At 38.2% G+C, this 16705-nt stretch overlaps 3 protein-coding genes across 7 annotated transcripts in view; all 3 read left to right on the forward strand.

Annotated features, from left to right (window-relative positions):
• Window positions 1-1152: 1152 nt before the first annotated feature.
• LOC119067679 (protein singed) overlaps window positions 1153-16705 on the forward strand; it is a 40805-nt gene continuing 25252 nt past the window's right edge. Inside the window, exon 1 of the mRNA XM_037170792.1 lies at window positions 1153-1524. The gene's annotated coding sequence lies outside the window, so the exon portion shown is untranslated. The remainder of the gene's footprint in view (window positions 1525-16705) is intronic.
• Window positions 6544-8947, forward strand: LOC119067619 (histone deacetylase complex subunit CTI6-like). Its single transcript, XM_037170711.1, has 2 exons — window positions 6544-7522; window positions 7591-8947. The coding sequence occupies exon 2, from the start codon at window positions 8066-8068 to the stop codon at window positions 8945-8947; it is 882 nt and encodes a 293-aa protein (XP_037026606.1). The 5' UTR covers window positions 6544-7522; window positions 7591-8065.
• LOC119067664 lies at window positions 8967-16109 on the forward strand. 5 transcript variants are annotated; one of them, XM_037170768.1, is made up of 3 exons: window positions 8967-15335; window positions 15394-15471; window positions 15534-16109. In XM_037170768.1, the coding sequence occupies exon 1, from the start codon at window positions 8995-8997 to the stop codon at window positions 14998-15000; it is 6006 nt and encodes a 2001-aa protein (XP_037026663.1). In that variant the 5' UTR covers window positions 8967-8994; the 3' UTR covers window positions 15001-15335; window positions 15394-15471; window positions 15534-16109. The 5 variants fall into 5 exon arrangements, with proteins under 5 accessions (XP_037026663.1, XP_037026664.1, XP_037026660.1 ...); XM_037170769.1 differs by having other exon boundaries at window positions 8967-15196; window positions 15265-15335; window positions 15394-16109; XM_037170765.1 differs by having other exon boundaries at window positions 8967-15471.

A 16705-nucleotide genomic window follows, 5' to 3' on the forward strand; every position in this document is an offset into this window, starting at 1 on the left:
TTAATAGACAGTTTGCGCAAATGACCTATAATATACAAGGCAACTTATAAGTTGGTATATGTAAGTCACATCTTCATACAAGAAGCTCTGAAAGATAACTTATAATGTAGAAATTGGGTTTTACTAGATTTATCGATCAACGAGAAGTAACAGGCAAACATAGCTTGAGAGAAATTTTAATGGAAGGAATTTTGTCATTGAATGAACTACGTATGAACTCAACTAGAACTTCTCATTGATCGATAAATCTAGTAAAACCCAATTTCTACATTTGAATTGTTCACGATCGAGAAAAAATCGAGATTACATAAGGTACTCTTACCCGTAATTACTTATAATTTCCAAGTTTTGAGTTTCTGAGTTTTGTTGACACCAGGTCACCAGGCGAAGCCGATCATTCTTTTCCAGATAAGTTCGTTGTATAGATGATACAATTGATAATTATGAACGACATTGACACAGACAGGATAACCCATTGCGATTCGTAAAGTTCGTATGGATGGCAATTTCGTGAATTTTCGACATTTCTTCCATATATTTTATGTCAAAAGTCTACGTAATCGCCATACTCTCGAACATTACGAACCATAATTGTTCGTCCCTAGAATCAACGCACTTCACGCATAAGTGGTACTCTAAATAGAGTACTGAAGCTGGACAGTGTATCATACAACTGTAGAACACTGTTAAAATCAATTTCATACAAAATAGGACTCTATTTGGCAGCTGTCAACTATGATCACGTTTGCTTGAAGTGCGTTGCTAGAATACGTAAAGTCGTGTAACAATGCATAACAATACTTCAGTTGTCAATAATGCTTTCTTCCATCATTTATACGTATTTAGAACAATATAACAGTTGCTGTTCATGTGCAAATAATGACTAATCATACTTTGAGCGAAATTAAACATCGCCAAACCAAATATTTCAAATCAAAAATCGCCTCAAATTTGGTGTTATAGTTTTGTCAATTTTTTATGTATCGCCGGTATAGCCGGTGGTACAATCTTACATACATACACAAAATTTCATCTCTTTATGCACATTATAGTTTCCACTTTTTGTTGTGTGTACCATTTCTCTTTTATGTTCTCAAACCCTGTTTCATGAAAATAACGACTGCGCTATACTGGCACAAATTTCTTCTCTTGATTCAGTCATAAGCACTGCGTTGAACGAGTCGTGTGTTTTATGTTTGTTGTGTGTTTTACCAGCAGCGCTTTCATAATAAATATAAATATAAATAAAGTAAAAATACAAAACTGACTTGTTTTCTATTAAAACATTTTTTTTTTGTAAAGAAAAAAATCTTATAAGAAATTGTGACCAACACCAACTCCAATTTGAATAAAATAAAATAAAAAATATCGAGTAGACATTAAATGAACTAGTTTTGATATTCCTTGTTTAAAAAAAGTGAAATTTTGTACACATTTTTGCCAAAAAAGAAAGAAAAAGTTTTATAAAATTCAAGTGCAATATTTTTCGTATATGTAAGGATTAGACGTCGATTTTTCGATTTGGTAAGTTTTTCGCTGAAAATACATGTCATTTTTCTGTCTGAAATTTTACCATAATGTTAAGCCGATTCAAGGTTAACAATTTCGCTGACCACACAATCCAAGAGATAAATAAAAATTTATCTCCATCCAAATTGTTCGAATCCTATTTTCAGTTTAAACCATTTCCTACACTCGTTTCCCAAATGCAAATTATCTTTAAGGGTTTAAACCAACAAAAAAAAAAAAACTTTCCGAAATACAAATATCCATGAAGGGATATTGTACCGTGTGCCGTGCGTATTTTTGTGTGTTAGTATTAAGTGCATACTCAGCAAAGGAAACGAAATATGTACAACTGATTTTGAGTATACATTTTGCTATAAGGACTGAGTGAAAAGGCGAGCGCACATATATAGATGATTTTGTGTTAAAAGGTGTGGCTTGACAGGATATTTACTACAGATATTGCTTGTTATGACTATCAATAAATACAAATTGTATCAATCCACGCACTAAAAATTATTTCATTTCTTTTGGATTGTTCAAATCGTTAAAAGACGAACAGAGACATTATTTACTGCTACAACCAGTAAGTGTGCACAATGTTATTTAGTATAGTAGTTTATAGTTTCATAGTTTTCGTGTTATTGTTTCCGTGAAAGAATCGATATCGGCTAGACTGGGCTATGACATTATCCCACTGTGTTATTCGATTTTATCCACAATGCAATATTTGCAAAGTAAATAGTAGAAAAAATGGTTCGACCATTAAATGGTAAAAGTATACGATACGGTACTGGTGACAAAATGTATTGATTTACAAGAATCTATACATGTCTCATGTATGTGCATATTATTATACGAATTGTATACGAACGTTTCCTGTTACTAAATTGCCGGCTTACACGTATAATACGTATACTTCGATTTTATTTGTTTATTTACAAAGATTTTGTTGGCCGGTAAGAATAATAAATTACCACAGTTTATCAGCAACCTGACAATTATTTCCATACGTGCGGGTCGAAAATCGTTCATTTCTTGAAGTTTATTGAACTTTTGACTACCTTCAGCAAAATACAGTTGAATACATTCATACCTAACTTGAGAGTTTGAATGAATAGTTATGTAAGCCATACGAATATTCACCTCGGCCTCGTCTCGAGACAACAACATTTGACGAGAAATTTACTTTTTAACTTCTTCATCAAGGTACGAAATGGATCGTTGATGTATAACTACTTTACTCTTAAATAAGCGAAGAAGCTGCACCTACTGAGTCCATTGTAGCTACATAATTAAGACGTTTGGATGAGTAACCAATTTTCTTTTCTTTTTTGTTGTAGGGCAGAAATCACATTTAGTTATTAAAGTACATTGGTGACTTGTCGTACACATTGTGTGCAGTCAGTCACAGGTCACATTTCAACTATCACAATCACAGTTCATTCTATGTCTCGAGGAAGATAAAGTGTGAAAAGACTGGTGTGTATAGGCTTGTATTATAGTCAGTAGAATTGTTTCCGTCATCAGCTAGTTAGCTTCTCACTTTGATTTTTATTTAGATCGAATGACATTGCTATGAACAATGGACTTTTATCGATGTTTCCACTTGACAGAAAAACTTGGCTAGGGATCATAAAATACAGGACGTTTGTGTAAACTAACTGGACTAAAACTAAGTAGCTAAATGAGTGTTACTGGATTTTGTGATATAGTTCCGCCATCAGTGTGATCCTCACCTTCCAAACAGCTGATCAAATCATGTGCTATCACAAAGATACAAATATTATTCGGTTCAGTTGATCACATTCGTTGGATGAATTTTAATTGAATCTCTTATGTGAATTCATGCTAGCTGTTTAATGTTAATTGCCATTTTTTTTTAAATCGTTTAATCGACACGGAATTTTCTTAATTCTTCATCGACATTAAATTAATGTTTAATGTTGCTGTACTCACCGCAAGATTCTGGAATCTTTTCTGCTACATTCCAACATCAGACTATATTTATGAGTATTTAGAAATACAAGCCCGTAATAAAAATAATGTTTGCTGATAGGAACTTGCATGGTGAAGATTATGTGCTTAGCTATTCGGTGCAATACTGCATTGAAAAATGAATGAATTATCAACATCTGTTTCTTCTCTTAGTCGACATACACGAGACGTTGTTGTTTCTTCTTCTTATTTTTTTTTGCTTTCAAAATTTCCATTTTTAGTTTTCAGATCGTCTACAAAAAAAGTCTTAAGAAAATGATAGGGGAGAGTCTTATCGTCTTCTTATTTTGTCGTCTTCTCCATCGTAATGTTCGTTCACATGCTTATTATAAAAATGTTTTTAATGTATATTCAGTGGTGATAAAACGGGAGACATATGCACGAACAAAGATCCTGCGTTAAATACATTATTCACGTCCTCCTCAGTCTTTGCTTTATTCACAATGCAATTAAAATTGATATGTAAAATGACACACATGTGACTAAAAATAACTTTTGGATTTAAAATTGGGAACAAAGCGAGAAATAAAATCTCGTTTGATTAACATGTTTTCCGTTGATTGGAGGATGCGTTTTTCATAACAAAAATCCGTAACCGAGTTGAATGTCTTGAAAGAATGCATTCGGAATTATAGGTTTTGTTACCTCAAAGTCTAACAACGTTTTTAAGTGCTCAAAGCTTCCTTACCCCAAATTGGTACAAAAATGAAGATATGCAGCCACATCAAAGAGAAACTGAAAATGTACGTTCAAAACGAATACGATTTACGAATGAGACTCATCAACGCACTTCAAGCAAAAGTGTTACTCTAAATAGGGTACTGAAACTTGACAGTGCTCCATACAAAATTTTACACTGTAAAAACAGTGGGGATAAAATTTCATACAAAATGGTACTCTATTTGACAGCTGTCATTAATAGCACTTTTGCTTGAAGTGCGTTGGACTCGTACATCTAGTACTTCATTCATGGGTCAGAAATCTATCATGCATAGCATGCAATGCTCGTAGAACACTTAGCATTTCAGAGAACATTTTCAATGGCAGAACACTCAGAACACACCTGAAAGTGAGTTCCTGTTAGTGAAAACAGCGCCTTTTATTTTCAATTATTTTGCATGGGAGTCTGTACACTTCTCTGACCCATGACTTCATTTTCATTTAAGGCGCACAATTTAACGCCTTTTTTGAATGAACGAATGATCTTGTCCGTAGATAAGAATTTTCAATTAAAATTTTAGGTCCGTGTGGGATTACATTCGATTTGTTATCAACGGTTTACGGATTCAAGTTTCTATTTTAATGCCACGGGGATTTCTTTCTTTCTATCGGTTCGAAATAAAATACGACCGGATGAAGAACGCAATGGCTCAGTGTGACGATTCTCGGCTGGTGTACTGCCGGTCCTGGGTTCAAATCTTATCAAATTGTATGAAAAAAAATCCTCCTTATGTCGACACCTTAAAAAATAGCTTTAATTTTACCAGTTCGAATTGTAATGAGGGATTACATTTCAATTCCAAAAAAGATTCGATCGCGTACTGCTAATCTCTGAAAGATTTAAATCTAGGTACGCATTTCTATCTGTGTCACTCAACTAACAAAGACAAGACACATGGCTGACCCGTTCACAAATTATACAAGTAAGACGTAAAATTGTACCCCTCATATGTACATTTTACGTACTAGATGTTTGGGACTCACAAGTAAATTATAATAGTCCTGAACAGACATCGGTATCGTCAGCGACTGACAGATCCACTGCTCTAACTGTTAATTTATCAATTCCTTGCAACAATACCTTCCTTGACTGAGACATTCTCGTGTACAAATGCTTTTCGTACCTAACGGCAGAGATTCGGAACCGCAAATGGTCTACTACTCACACGGGATACCGGTCTATAATACACGGTGCGAACGCAGACTAATTAATTTAATTTATTTTGTTATCACGTTACAATTCGAAACTCGTTCGAAACGCTCTTTGGATCCGTGCAAATTTTGAAGCTGAAAACTCAGATGTGTACAATGCGTATTTACATTTGTGGCCCAAATATGCTGTGATAGTGTTAATAATGATGGTTGTCGAGCACGCGATCACTAAATAGATTGTTTCGAGATAATATCATGCTACAAATCAAATTAAACGGCTTTGTTATACATTCCATTCATCATATACGCTCATTAGTGCCGTACCCCAAACTATTTTTACGCGATTGCGTTCCATACGGAATGTTTGTGTGTTGTTGAGCCAGTAGTGTGTTGAATACATTTCTGATTATACAAAGCTGAATAATATGGAGAAATTTGTCAATTTTTGATCGATAAACAGTTTTTACGACCAGATGTACTTAAATGGATCATTATCCGACCATCGAAATTAATCACTTTGGTCTCGTATATTCTAACTTCAAAAAAAATAAATTCCAAGCCTCATGCCAACAGTTGTATGAACGTTACAAATGTGAACCATGGTATACTGGTATACGGTGTACAATAATCTTATTATTTTTCGCCAGTTACTGGACATTGCTCCGATTATACATATAAAATGTAAATAACATGGAAATTTAAATATATATCTCGTCGACCATGATTGATCTGAATATCCGATTCTGTGCATGAGCGAAAGTATATATACGCTGTCAATCTCAGAAGTTTGTCAATCAATTTCAGCGCAATTTCATTGTTCAACCAACATCAAATTTGAACAACGATTTTAAAAAGGAAGTCATGTCTCTAATATAACAAACCGTTTCAACCGGCTGTATACAACGTTTCAGACGTTTTAACTACATTTAAATTTTCGATGGTTTCCCTGCGAGGAAAAATATGTATGGAGAACGGAGATTTTGAAACACTATAATATTAATGATAAATATGCAACGGTTAACTTACATTCAAATTTTAATAGATTTAATATTGACCACCGTTTGCGGTGATGCGATTTCAACATAAAAAATTTATTTTATTTTTTTTAATGAACAATTACAACATTTCCAAATAAAACCTGCAGCCAAAGCACATTATTACTGTTGGGCAGCAACACATGACCGGCAACACTGATCTACATCCATTTCATTCAGCAACAGGATTGCCTGATTCTGCTGTAAATTAGTGACAGTCGTGGTACCGGAAAAACATTTGTTCTTTTGATTTCATTAGAAAACGGCCAAGTGATTCAAAGCTCGAAGTAAATTTAATTTAATCGTAAAATCGATCCGTTCAAATCGATCAATTATTTCTTTTAATCGAAGTACGTAGTGACCGCTGACTTACGTGGCATTGGAATCGGCTGATGAAGAAGCATTAACCCCGAACCATATCTTGCTTGGATCTTCGAATGGAAGAAAACCGTTGGGAGAGTTCCCCGACAAAGACTTAGCAAGAAACACCTACAAAGCCGTACAAATTCTTGCGAATAATTTTTGGCGGCGATTCGTCTTGGAGTACATGCCAACACTCACCAAAAGAACAAAATGGTTCAAGCAAATGGAGCCGATCAAAGTCGGTGACGTCGTGATAGTAGTCGACGAACGGAACGAGCGTAATACATGGCCAAAGGGAATCGTCGAGAAACTTATGCCTGACAAAAGAGGAATTGTGCGGCAAGTTATGGTGCGAACAGCTAAAGGAATTCGACGACGATCTGTTGGGAAGCTAGCCGTTTTGGATGTGAAACCGCCCATGGAAGATGTCAATCAGGACTCAATGGTGTCGATTCACGGAGAGGGGAATGTTGGGCAGCAACACATGACCGGCAACACTGATCTACATCCATTTCATTCAGCAACAGGATTGCCTGATTCTGCTGTAAATTAGTGACAGTCGTGGTACCGGAAAAACATTTGTTCTTTTGATTTCATTAGAAAACGGCCAAGTGATTCAAAGCTCGAAGTAAATTTAATTTAATCGTAAAATCGATCCGTTCAAATCGATCAATTATTTCTTTTAATCGAAGTACGTAGTGTGTTGTGTTGTGAGATAACGATTGTTGCTAGCGGAGTTTGCCAAGGAGGTAAAAATTGATTTTTTCGTGAAGCACCAAGTGTGCAGGTTTTCATTTGCAGTTTGATTGATTTACAGGCGAAACGTTCGCGGAACATTATAATTACACGAATCAACAGCCTGTGTTGTAAGCTGTCGAATCGTGAACTGTAAGGAATTTGTAAAAATTATTGAAATTGATCAGGAATTAATTGAGGTTATGTTTAGTTATAGTTACATCGCTCATACACACACACGCACGCGCATTGATCTGAATTGTTATTTATCGGCAAAGGAATGCTAAACGTAAGACAATTAATGAAAAGCTTTGTTAACATAGTTTAACGATTTATGAAAATTTGTTACAGAAATTTGAAGTGTTTGATTAAAGAGTTGAAATCAAGACGTGACGTTTCCTTTAACTCAACGACACTCACAAATTTAAAATCCAGCCGACAAGAAGTTGCATTTAGCACCAATAAGTGCCCGTTCGCAACATTCTTCAAATTTGTTTATTTTGGATCAACTTGGATTGACACTTGGATAATCAACTTTTCGAAGTCATTTGGTCGCAATGGATAAGCGTAAAGGAGCAATACCAAAAGCAACCAGATCTACATTTACGATTCCTCCTTTTGCTGGTCGCTCTGGCAAAACATCAAGAAGTCCACCAACAACAAGTCAGACAGCAAACACAACATCCGTCGCAGCTGATGAGTCAATGTATCAGTGTGACGTGTGCAATATCACCGATAAAGGCGACAAAGTTTGCTGTGACTCGTGTACCTTATGGTCACACTTTGCTTGTGTCAACGTAACCAGTGATATTGCCAATCATGAGTGGTTTTGTGGGAAGTGCCAACAAAATAAGCAAGAGCCACTCATCGCCTTGACTAGTGAAACTGAAGTTGCTGCCCCAAGCAACACAGAATCAACTGCAAATCCTCCGAACGTGACATATGCACAAATTCCAGCAACGGACGTAGTTAATCCTACCTTGCCACAACCGAGTCAGACAGTGGCTAACGAGCAAATACAAAACATCGAAACTCCTCTAACGCCTCCAAAAATCAACGTCGATCCAAATCGTGCCCGTTCTTATAGATCGAAGTCGTCTACATCATCAGCTCGCAGAAAAGATCTAGCGCTGCAACGCCTAGAAGAAGAGCGAAAATTGGATCAAGAGTTGGAACGAGAGGAGATGGAAAGACGTGCAGAAGATCGGAAACGGCGTGAACTGAAGAACAAGCAGTTTCTGGACAAGAAGTATTCCATTTTGGAACAGGATTCGGACGATTCCTTAAGTTACGATGGGTTCGACGACTTGTTAGGTGAAGATCAGAACGAAAACATCCAGCGCTGGAGACAAAACGTTCCGTTTATGGGCATTAATGCTAACGAAAACCGGGATGATCCTTATCCTGCGATTGGGCAGTCAAAAATTTACCTGACATGAACAGTACGAATATCGTTAAGGAAACGAAAGATCAAATTGCTAATCCTATGGACGATCCAGTACCAACCATCGAGGATATTGGAAGCGATTCGGCAATCGGCACTAGTGGCAACAGTCCCACAAATTTGAACACTCAAAGAACACATCCGAACATCAACGTTCAATCTACACAGCAGAACACCGTTACGATACCGAAAGTAACGCAGAACGATCCGCCCAAGTCAACGTTTCAAGTCAACACTCAACCAAATTCGAGTAAGAACCAGTCCGTGCCTTCAAGTGCCAATCAACCTCCGAACAGTCCAGTGCAAAATCAAACAGTGGTTATGAATCAGCCACCGACTTGTACAGCAAATTTTATTAGTCAAGCTCAACCAGTAGCATCGAATAGTGTTCAGTTGACCAATCAACAACAGTCGTTTGCGTCGAACTCTCATTCAACAGGCGTAATGTCAGCGCCAACTAACAACCAAAACCAAACGGTCATTAACACCACAGATGTGGCATCGAATGTTTCAAATGCAGCTACAAAGCAAATGAATACATCGAATACGTTGACCCACCAGCCCATAATGTCCAGCAATTTTCAAACTGGCACGGGATACATACATCCGTTGTCAAATCAACCACTACCAGTTGTCTATCAGCCATATACATCGAATCCGCATGTAACTCATCCGGTGTACCAGCCAGTCTACTATAATCAACATTTGGTTACGTCAGCGAGTACAACACAACAACCTGGAACTGCTCAGGCTGCTTCTATGAATAATTCACCAGCTGGCTATCAATCCAACCAAAGATTTACTTACCCTGGTGCGATGAATCTCCCTTACGCTCCACACTACTACACAGCAGCTGCAGCGCCAAATTCACAAATGATTCAAAATCCCGGTGGCATCAGACAATTAACTGCAGAACAAATCGCTTCTCGTCAAGTCGTACCGAGAGACTTACCGACATTTTATGGTGATGCAGAGGATTGGACTAAGTTCTTCAGTGCCTATCAAAATTCCACTACTGTATGTGGTTACAACAATAGTGAAAACCTCGGTCGTTTACAGAAAGCTTTAAAAGGAGATGCTGAGGAAGCTGTTCGCAGCCTGTTAGTACACGCTGATGCGGTACCTGAGATTATTCGTACACTGTTCTCATTGTTTGGTCGGCCTGAAATAATTATCGACAAAATGATTACCGATATTCATAAGGAACAGGCACCGAAAGATGATGATTTGGCATCAATCCTGAAATTTGCGATCAAAGTGAAGAACCTAAGTCATTCGATTCGCAATACTGGCGTTATGGAACATTTACGAAATCCAACTTTGATCAATGCAATCACTGACAAGCTTCCAGCACAAATGCAATTGAGGTGGGCTTATCACAAGCAAGCTGTAGGTTATACTGACCTTGGGGTTCTTGGAGACTGGCTGAGCCAGATCGCCGAAGCGGCTAGTCTTGTAGTACGAAGAAGCATCAAAACCAGTTCGAAGAAAAAAGAACAACAAAAAGATCAGCAAAGTTCAGCTAAACCAAATCCAAGTTCAACGAAGCCAAATACATACGTCAACACACAAGTCGAGAACACATCAGAGAAATCGAATTACCAGTCAGCCACAAAGTTCAAAACGTGTCCTGCTTGTAACAATAGTTCCTGCTCGAAGCTCTCCACTTGCAACAAATTCAAGGAGATGAATCGTAGCGATAAATCGCTCGTAATCAAAGAGAACAAATTGTGTACTCGATGCCTGGGTGGTCATCACTTCTTTCGATGTCGGTCTAATTTGGTATGCAAGGTCGAGGGATGTAAAGCTAAACACCATACATTGCTGCACAATCCGGAGAAACCGTCTGAGACACCAAACGTCAATAGTAATCAAGGAAATGGTGAAAAAACCTCACCAGATAAATTCAGCACAAATGCAAGTCACACAAACAACACCGTATCCAGACCGAACGACCGTATCGATATATTTCGTATAGTTCCAATTACCGTGTTCGGCAAACAAACATTTATTCATACGTTCGCATATCTGGACGATGGATCAAATATGACTACAATGGAAGCTAGTCTATCCAATGAATTGAATTTAAAGGGCACGTCAGCTCCAATTTGTGTAGATTGGGCATTCGGGTACACCCATTCAGTGGAATCAAAAACAGTTTCGGTGCGAATCTCTGGACGTTTTAATGGATCCGAACAGTATGAATTGGATAATGTGCGAACAGTTAAGGAACTACATTTGCCGACACAGTCGATTTCACAACAGTGGCTTGATCAGTATAAACATCTTCGTGGCCTTCCAATAACTACATACGAGTCGGTAAAACCGAGGATGTTAATTGGCCTACAGTATTCCCGTTTAACTGTTTCGCTAAAAACGATCGAAGGAAATGTAAAGGAACCATTGGCGTGCAAAACTCGATTAGGTTGGGTAGTTCAAGGCCCGAGCTACGACCAAAACAACCAACTGGAACGCAAGTATAGCATGAACATGTGTGAATGCCAGTCTCATGACATCAAATTGCATCAGTTGGTAAAAGAATATTTCTTAAACGAAAACTTGGATGTGAAAATCCCGAACGCTGTGCTGGAATCGAACGAAATACAAAGAGCGAAGCAGATCATGGAAGCAACCACATCGAAAAAAGATGGTCGATATGAAACCGGACTGCTGTGGAAATATGATCGAATTGAACTTCCCGACAGTTACCCAATGGCGTTAAAAAGACTGCAATGTCTAGAGTCTAAAATGTCGAAAAATCCACAACTCGCGGACAATCTACGAAATCAGTTCCGGCAGTTTGTGGACAAAGGATACATCAGGAAATTGACACCAGAAGAACTTGAAACGAAAAGCGATTCACCAACTTGGTACTTACCAACATTCCCAGCATTCAACCCTAAGAAACCGGAGAAAGTTCGAATTGTTTGGGATGGCGCAGCCAAAGTGATGAAAATTTCTTTGAACTCCGTGCTACTAACTGGACCAGATCAACTCATACCGTTGCCCGATATACTTCGCAGATTTCGGGAACGACTTATAGCCATGATTGGTGATATAAAGGAAATGTATCACCAGATCAAAGTAATTAAAGCTGATCAGAATGCTCAACGATTCTTATGGAGAGATGGTGATTCATCAAGGAAACCTGACGTATATGTAATGCTGGTTGTATCGTTCGGCTTAACATGTTCACCAAGTCAAGCCCAATTCATAAAGAACAAAAACGCACTCGAATTTATCAAAGAATTCCCGGAAGCAGTCAACACTATCATCAACAATCACTACGTGGATGACATGCTCGACAGCGAACACACTGTTGATGCTGCCGAAAAACGAATAAAAGAGGTCAAATTCATTCATCAAGAAGGTGGCTTCGAAATTCGCAATTTCATTTCTAATTCGAAGGAACTTCTACGAAGAATCGGAGAGAATACCGAATCGGAGAACAGAAATATGAACATCAGCGTCGAACTTGGTACCGAACGCGTTCTTGGCATGTTTTGGAACATGGAAACCGATTGCTTTACGTTCTCATTGAAATTCACAAGAATCAACGAGAATATTCTGTTTGGAAAACAGTGCCCAACCAAACGAGAAGTTTTACGCACCTTGATGTCCGTGTTCGATCCGCTTGGATTGTTGGCTAATTATTTGATTCACATCAAAATCCTAATACAACACATATGGCGAAGCAACGTGGATTGGGACGAAGAAGTAACTCCGTCGATTTTCAATAAATGGTTGGCATGGATCAAAACATTACCGAGCGTTGAAAATATCCAAATTCCCAGACTATACTCGCCAAAGTTATCTCCAAATGCGCCAAATTCAATCCAGCTACACATCTTCGTTGATGCAAGCGAAGAAGCCTATGCCACAGCAATATATCTTCGAATCGAAGACGACGATGGTATCGATTGTTGTTTAGTCGGTGCTAAAACCAAGGTGGCACCAAATAAACCAACTTCAACACCTCGATTGGAGCTACAAGGTGCGGTGCTAGGAACTCGCTTGGCAAGCAGTATCAAGTCCAGTCAAACGTTGAAGTTCGATAAGCAAGTTTTCTGGACCGACTCTCAAAACGTAATGGGGTGGGTTAACTCCGAAGCTAGAAAGTACAAGCAGTTCGTGGCATTTCGAATATGTGAAATTCTGGAGTCATCAGATCAAAACGAATGGCGATGGATTCCGTCCGAACATAATGTCGCTGATGAGGCAACTAAATCAAAAGAGATCGCAAGATTGGATTCGTCATCTCGTTGGTACAAGGCTCCAGAGTTCCTGTACGACAAAGAAGAAGATTGGTTCAAAGACCAAGGCGATATCGAATATTTTACCGAAAACGAAGTGAGACCAAGCTTTTCAATGGCTTGTCGTGAAATCATTCGACCGCAAATCATCGACATTGAAAGGTTCTCTCAATGGAATCGGCTTGTTAGAGCTCAAGCATATGCTCTCAGATTCATTTTCAATGTTCGCCATTCACAACAAGAACGTCAATTCGGGCCGCTGGTACAACAGGAAATCCTCGATGCCGAAAATCACTTGTATCGTCGTGCACAGTCAGATTGTTTTCTAGACGAGATAGTGGTAATGAAGCACAATCAAAATAGACCGCTAAAAGAGCAAAAAGACTTCGAAAAGTCTAGTATTCTACGCACTTATTCACCATACATCGACGAAGACGGTGTTATTCGAATGCGTGGAAGAAGCGATGCAGCCACCGTTTTATCGCACGACACGAAACGTCCAATCATCCTTCCAAGACGTCATCGGATTACTCGTCTCATTGTGGATTATTATCATCGACGTTACAAGCACATCAACCATTCTACTGTCCTCAATGAAATCCAACAGAAATTCATTATACCGGCTCTTCGTGTGGTCCTGAAAAGCATTAGAACATCATGCCAAAAATGCAAAAATTTATCGGCAGAACCGAAGATTCCCGAGATGGCCGAGCTTCCTCCTGGGCGATTAGCGGCGTATACTTTACCATTTACTTTCGTCGGAATAGACTTTTTTGGCCCGATAAGAGTTAGAAACGGAAGAAAAACGCGAAACCGTCCAGTGATCATGGAAAAAAGATGGGTTCTATTGTTCACTTGCTTAACGACACGAGCCATTTGGATGGAGATCACTCATTCACTTGAAACGAATTCCTGCGTTATGGCCATCGACAACTTCATTTCGAGGAAAGGCCAGCCGAAGAGAGTCTTCTGCGACAATGGTACGTCGTTTCACGGTTCGGAAAAGGAGCTACGTGACGAATTCAGTAAAATAAACCAAAGGGACTTGGCAGAAAGATTCACTAGTTCTGAGATGGAATTCAGATTCAATCCACCGGCTACTCCACACATGGGTGGAGTATGGGAACGTCTCATTCGCACAGTCAAATCATGCCTTAAACAAACAATGCTAACCAGATGTCCTAACGACGAAATGTTAAAAAATCTAATCGTGTCGGCTGAGAATATCGTCAATTCAAGACCGCTGACTTACGTGGCATTGGAATCGGCTGATGAAGAAGCATTAACCCCGAACCATATCTTGCTTGGATCTTCGAATGGAAGAAAACCGTTGGGAGAGTTCCCCGACAAAGACTTAGCAAGAAACACCTACAAAGCCGTACAAATTCTTGCGAATAATTTTTGGCGGCGATTCGTCTTGGAGTACATGCCAACACTCACCAAAAGAACAAAATGGTTCAAGCAAATGGAGCCGATCAAAGTCGGTGACGTCGTGATAGTAGTCGACGAACGGAACGAGCGTAATACATGGCCAAAGGGAATCGTCGAGAAACTTATGCCTGACAAAAGAGGAATTGTGCGGCAAGTTATGGTGCGAACAGCTAAAGGAATTCGACGACGATCTGTTGGGAAGCTAGCCGTTTTGGATGTGAAACCGCCCATGGAAGATGTCAATCAGGACTCAATGGTGTCGATTCACGGAGAGGGGAATGTTGGGCAGCAACACATGACCGGCAACACTGATCTACATCCATTTCATTCAGCAACAGGATTGCCTGATTCTGCTGTAAATTAGTGACAGTCGTGGTACCGGAAAAACATTTGTTCTTTTGATTTCATTAGAAAACGGCCAAGTGATTCAAAGCTCGAAGTAAATTTAATTTAATCGTAAAATCGATCCGTTCAAATCGATCAATTATTTCTTTTAATCGAAGTACGTAGTGTGTTGTGTTGTGAGATAACGATTGTTGCTAGCGGAGTTTGCCAAGGAGGTAAAAATTGATTTTTTCGTGAAGCACCAAGTGTGCAGGTTTTCATTTGCAGTTTGATTGATTTACAGGCGAAACGTTCGCGGAACATTATAATTACACGAATCAACAGCCTGTGTTGTAAGCTGTCGAATCGTGAACTGTAAGGAATTTGTAAAAATTATTGAAATTGATCAGGAATTAATTGAGGTTATGTTTAGTTATAGTTACATCGCTCATACACACACACGCACGCGCATTGATCTGAATTGTTATTTATCGGCAAAGGAATGCTAAACGTAAGACAATTAATGAAAAGCTTTGTTAACATAGTTTAACGATTTATGAAAATTTGTTACAGAAATTTGAAGTGTTTGATTAAAGAGTTGAAATCAAGACGTGACGTTTCCTTTAACTCAACGACACTCACAAATTTAAAATCCAGCCGACAAGAAGTTGCATTTAGCACCAATAAGTGCCCGTTCGCAACAATTACAGAAAATTTTTTATGCAAAACTGGCAAAATTAAAATGAATCACCGTTATTCTCGATCGATATGGTGAGTTAAAATAAAATTCACGTACATTACAATTATTCATCCATACAGTCAAAAATAACAGCAGTTTTTCCCAACAACACAACAACAACAAAAATGTTGGAAGATAAAACTGAAACAGTAAAGGTAAATAAGCCGGCCGCATATTATTATTAACAATAGTTGAAATGAAATCATTTCTTCGTTTTTTTTTATGTCGATACAGACCAAAATTAAATCTCTATTTTCTTGGAAGTTTTTTTGTTTTTTTGTTTTTTTTTTGTTTTTTTTGGTATTCTAAGTATGAATGTGAACTTGTGAGATAGAGTCTCGTAATGCATGGATCGAAATTATCTGAAATTTAAACATATTGGACCGTAACAAAAACAACATTTCATTTTTGATTCTACGCAGTACCGCGATCTCCTTTTAATGTAGAATCCATCACAATTGACTTGGTTTTTTTTTTAATTCCCTTGACTGAGAGCCAGGGTCTTATGACAGAAAATAACCTGAAACGTTCGTAACTCGAGTAATTCTTAATCAATTAAATTTTTTTAGTTTTAAGAGTGATATCGCAGGGCTGCCACTCCTCCTAAAACTCCTAAAAAACCTAAAATTTAAAAATCCTCCTAAATACTCCTAAAATCTCCTAAAACTCCTAAAATGGAGTTGAAGACTTAAAATAAGATTGGTGCTTATACAACTCATACAAATTTCGCCTGCGGCGCAACGTTTTTCTCTATTTGTTATTTCATTTCATAGTTTCCTACATCGTGTACAATACGTCCACGCAAGTAACGCACGTAAGTTTATATTTTATACAATCCTAGCGAGATTCAGAATCACCTTCATATGGGTGGAACCATCAGTTCAGGGACATAGATTCGGTGGCCCTTCGTTTTTTTACCACCGTTCGAAACATTGCTTGGTAAAAGAGAAAATAGTGGTTTTTGTAATGACTATGAAACGAGGTATTTTTTAAAGACGATTTTTTA

This window comes from Bradysia coprophila (assembly GCF_014529535.1).
Source record: "Bradysia coprophila strain Holo2 chromosome X unlocalized genomic scaffold, BU_Bcop_v1 contig_128, whole genome shotgun sequence".
Classification (NCBI taxonomy): domain Eukaryota; kingdom Metazoa; phylum Arthropoda; class Insecta; order Diptera; family Sciaridae; genus Bradysia; species Bradysia coprophila.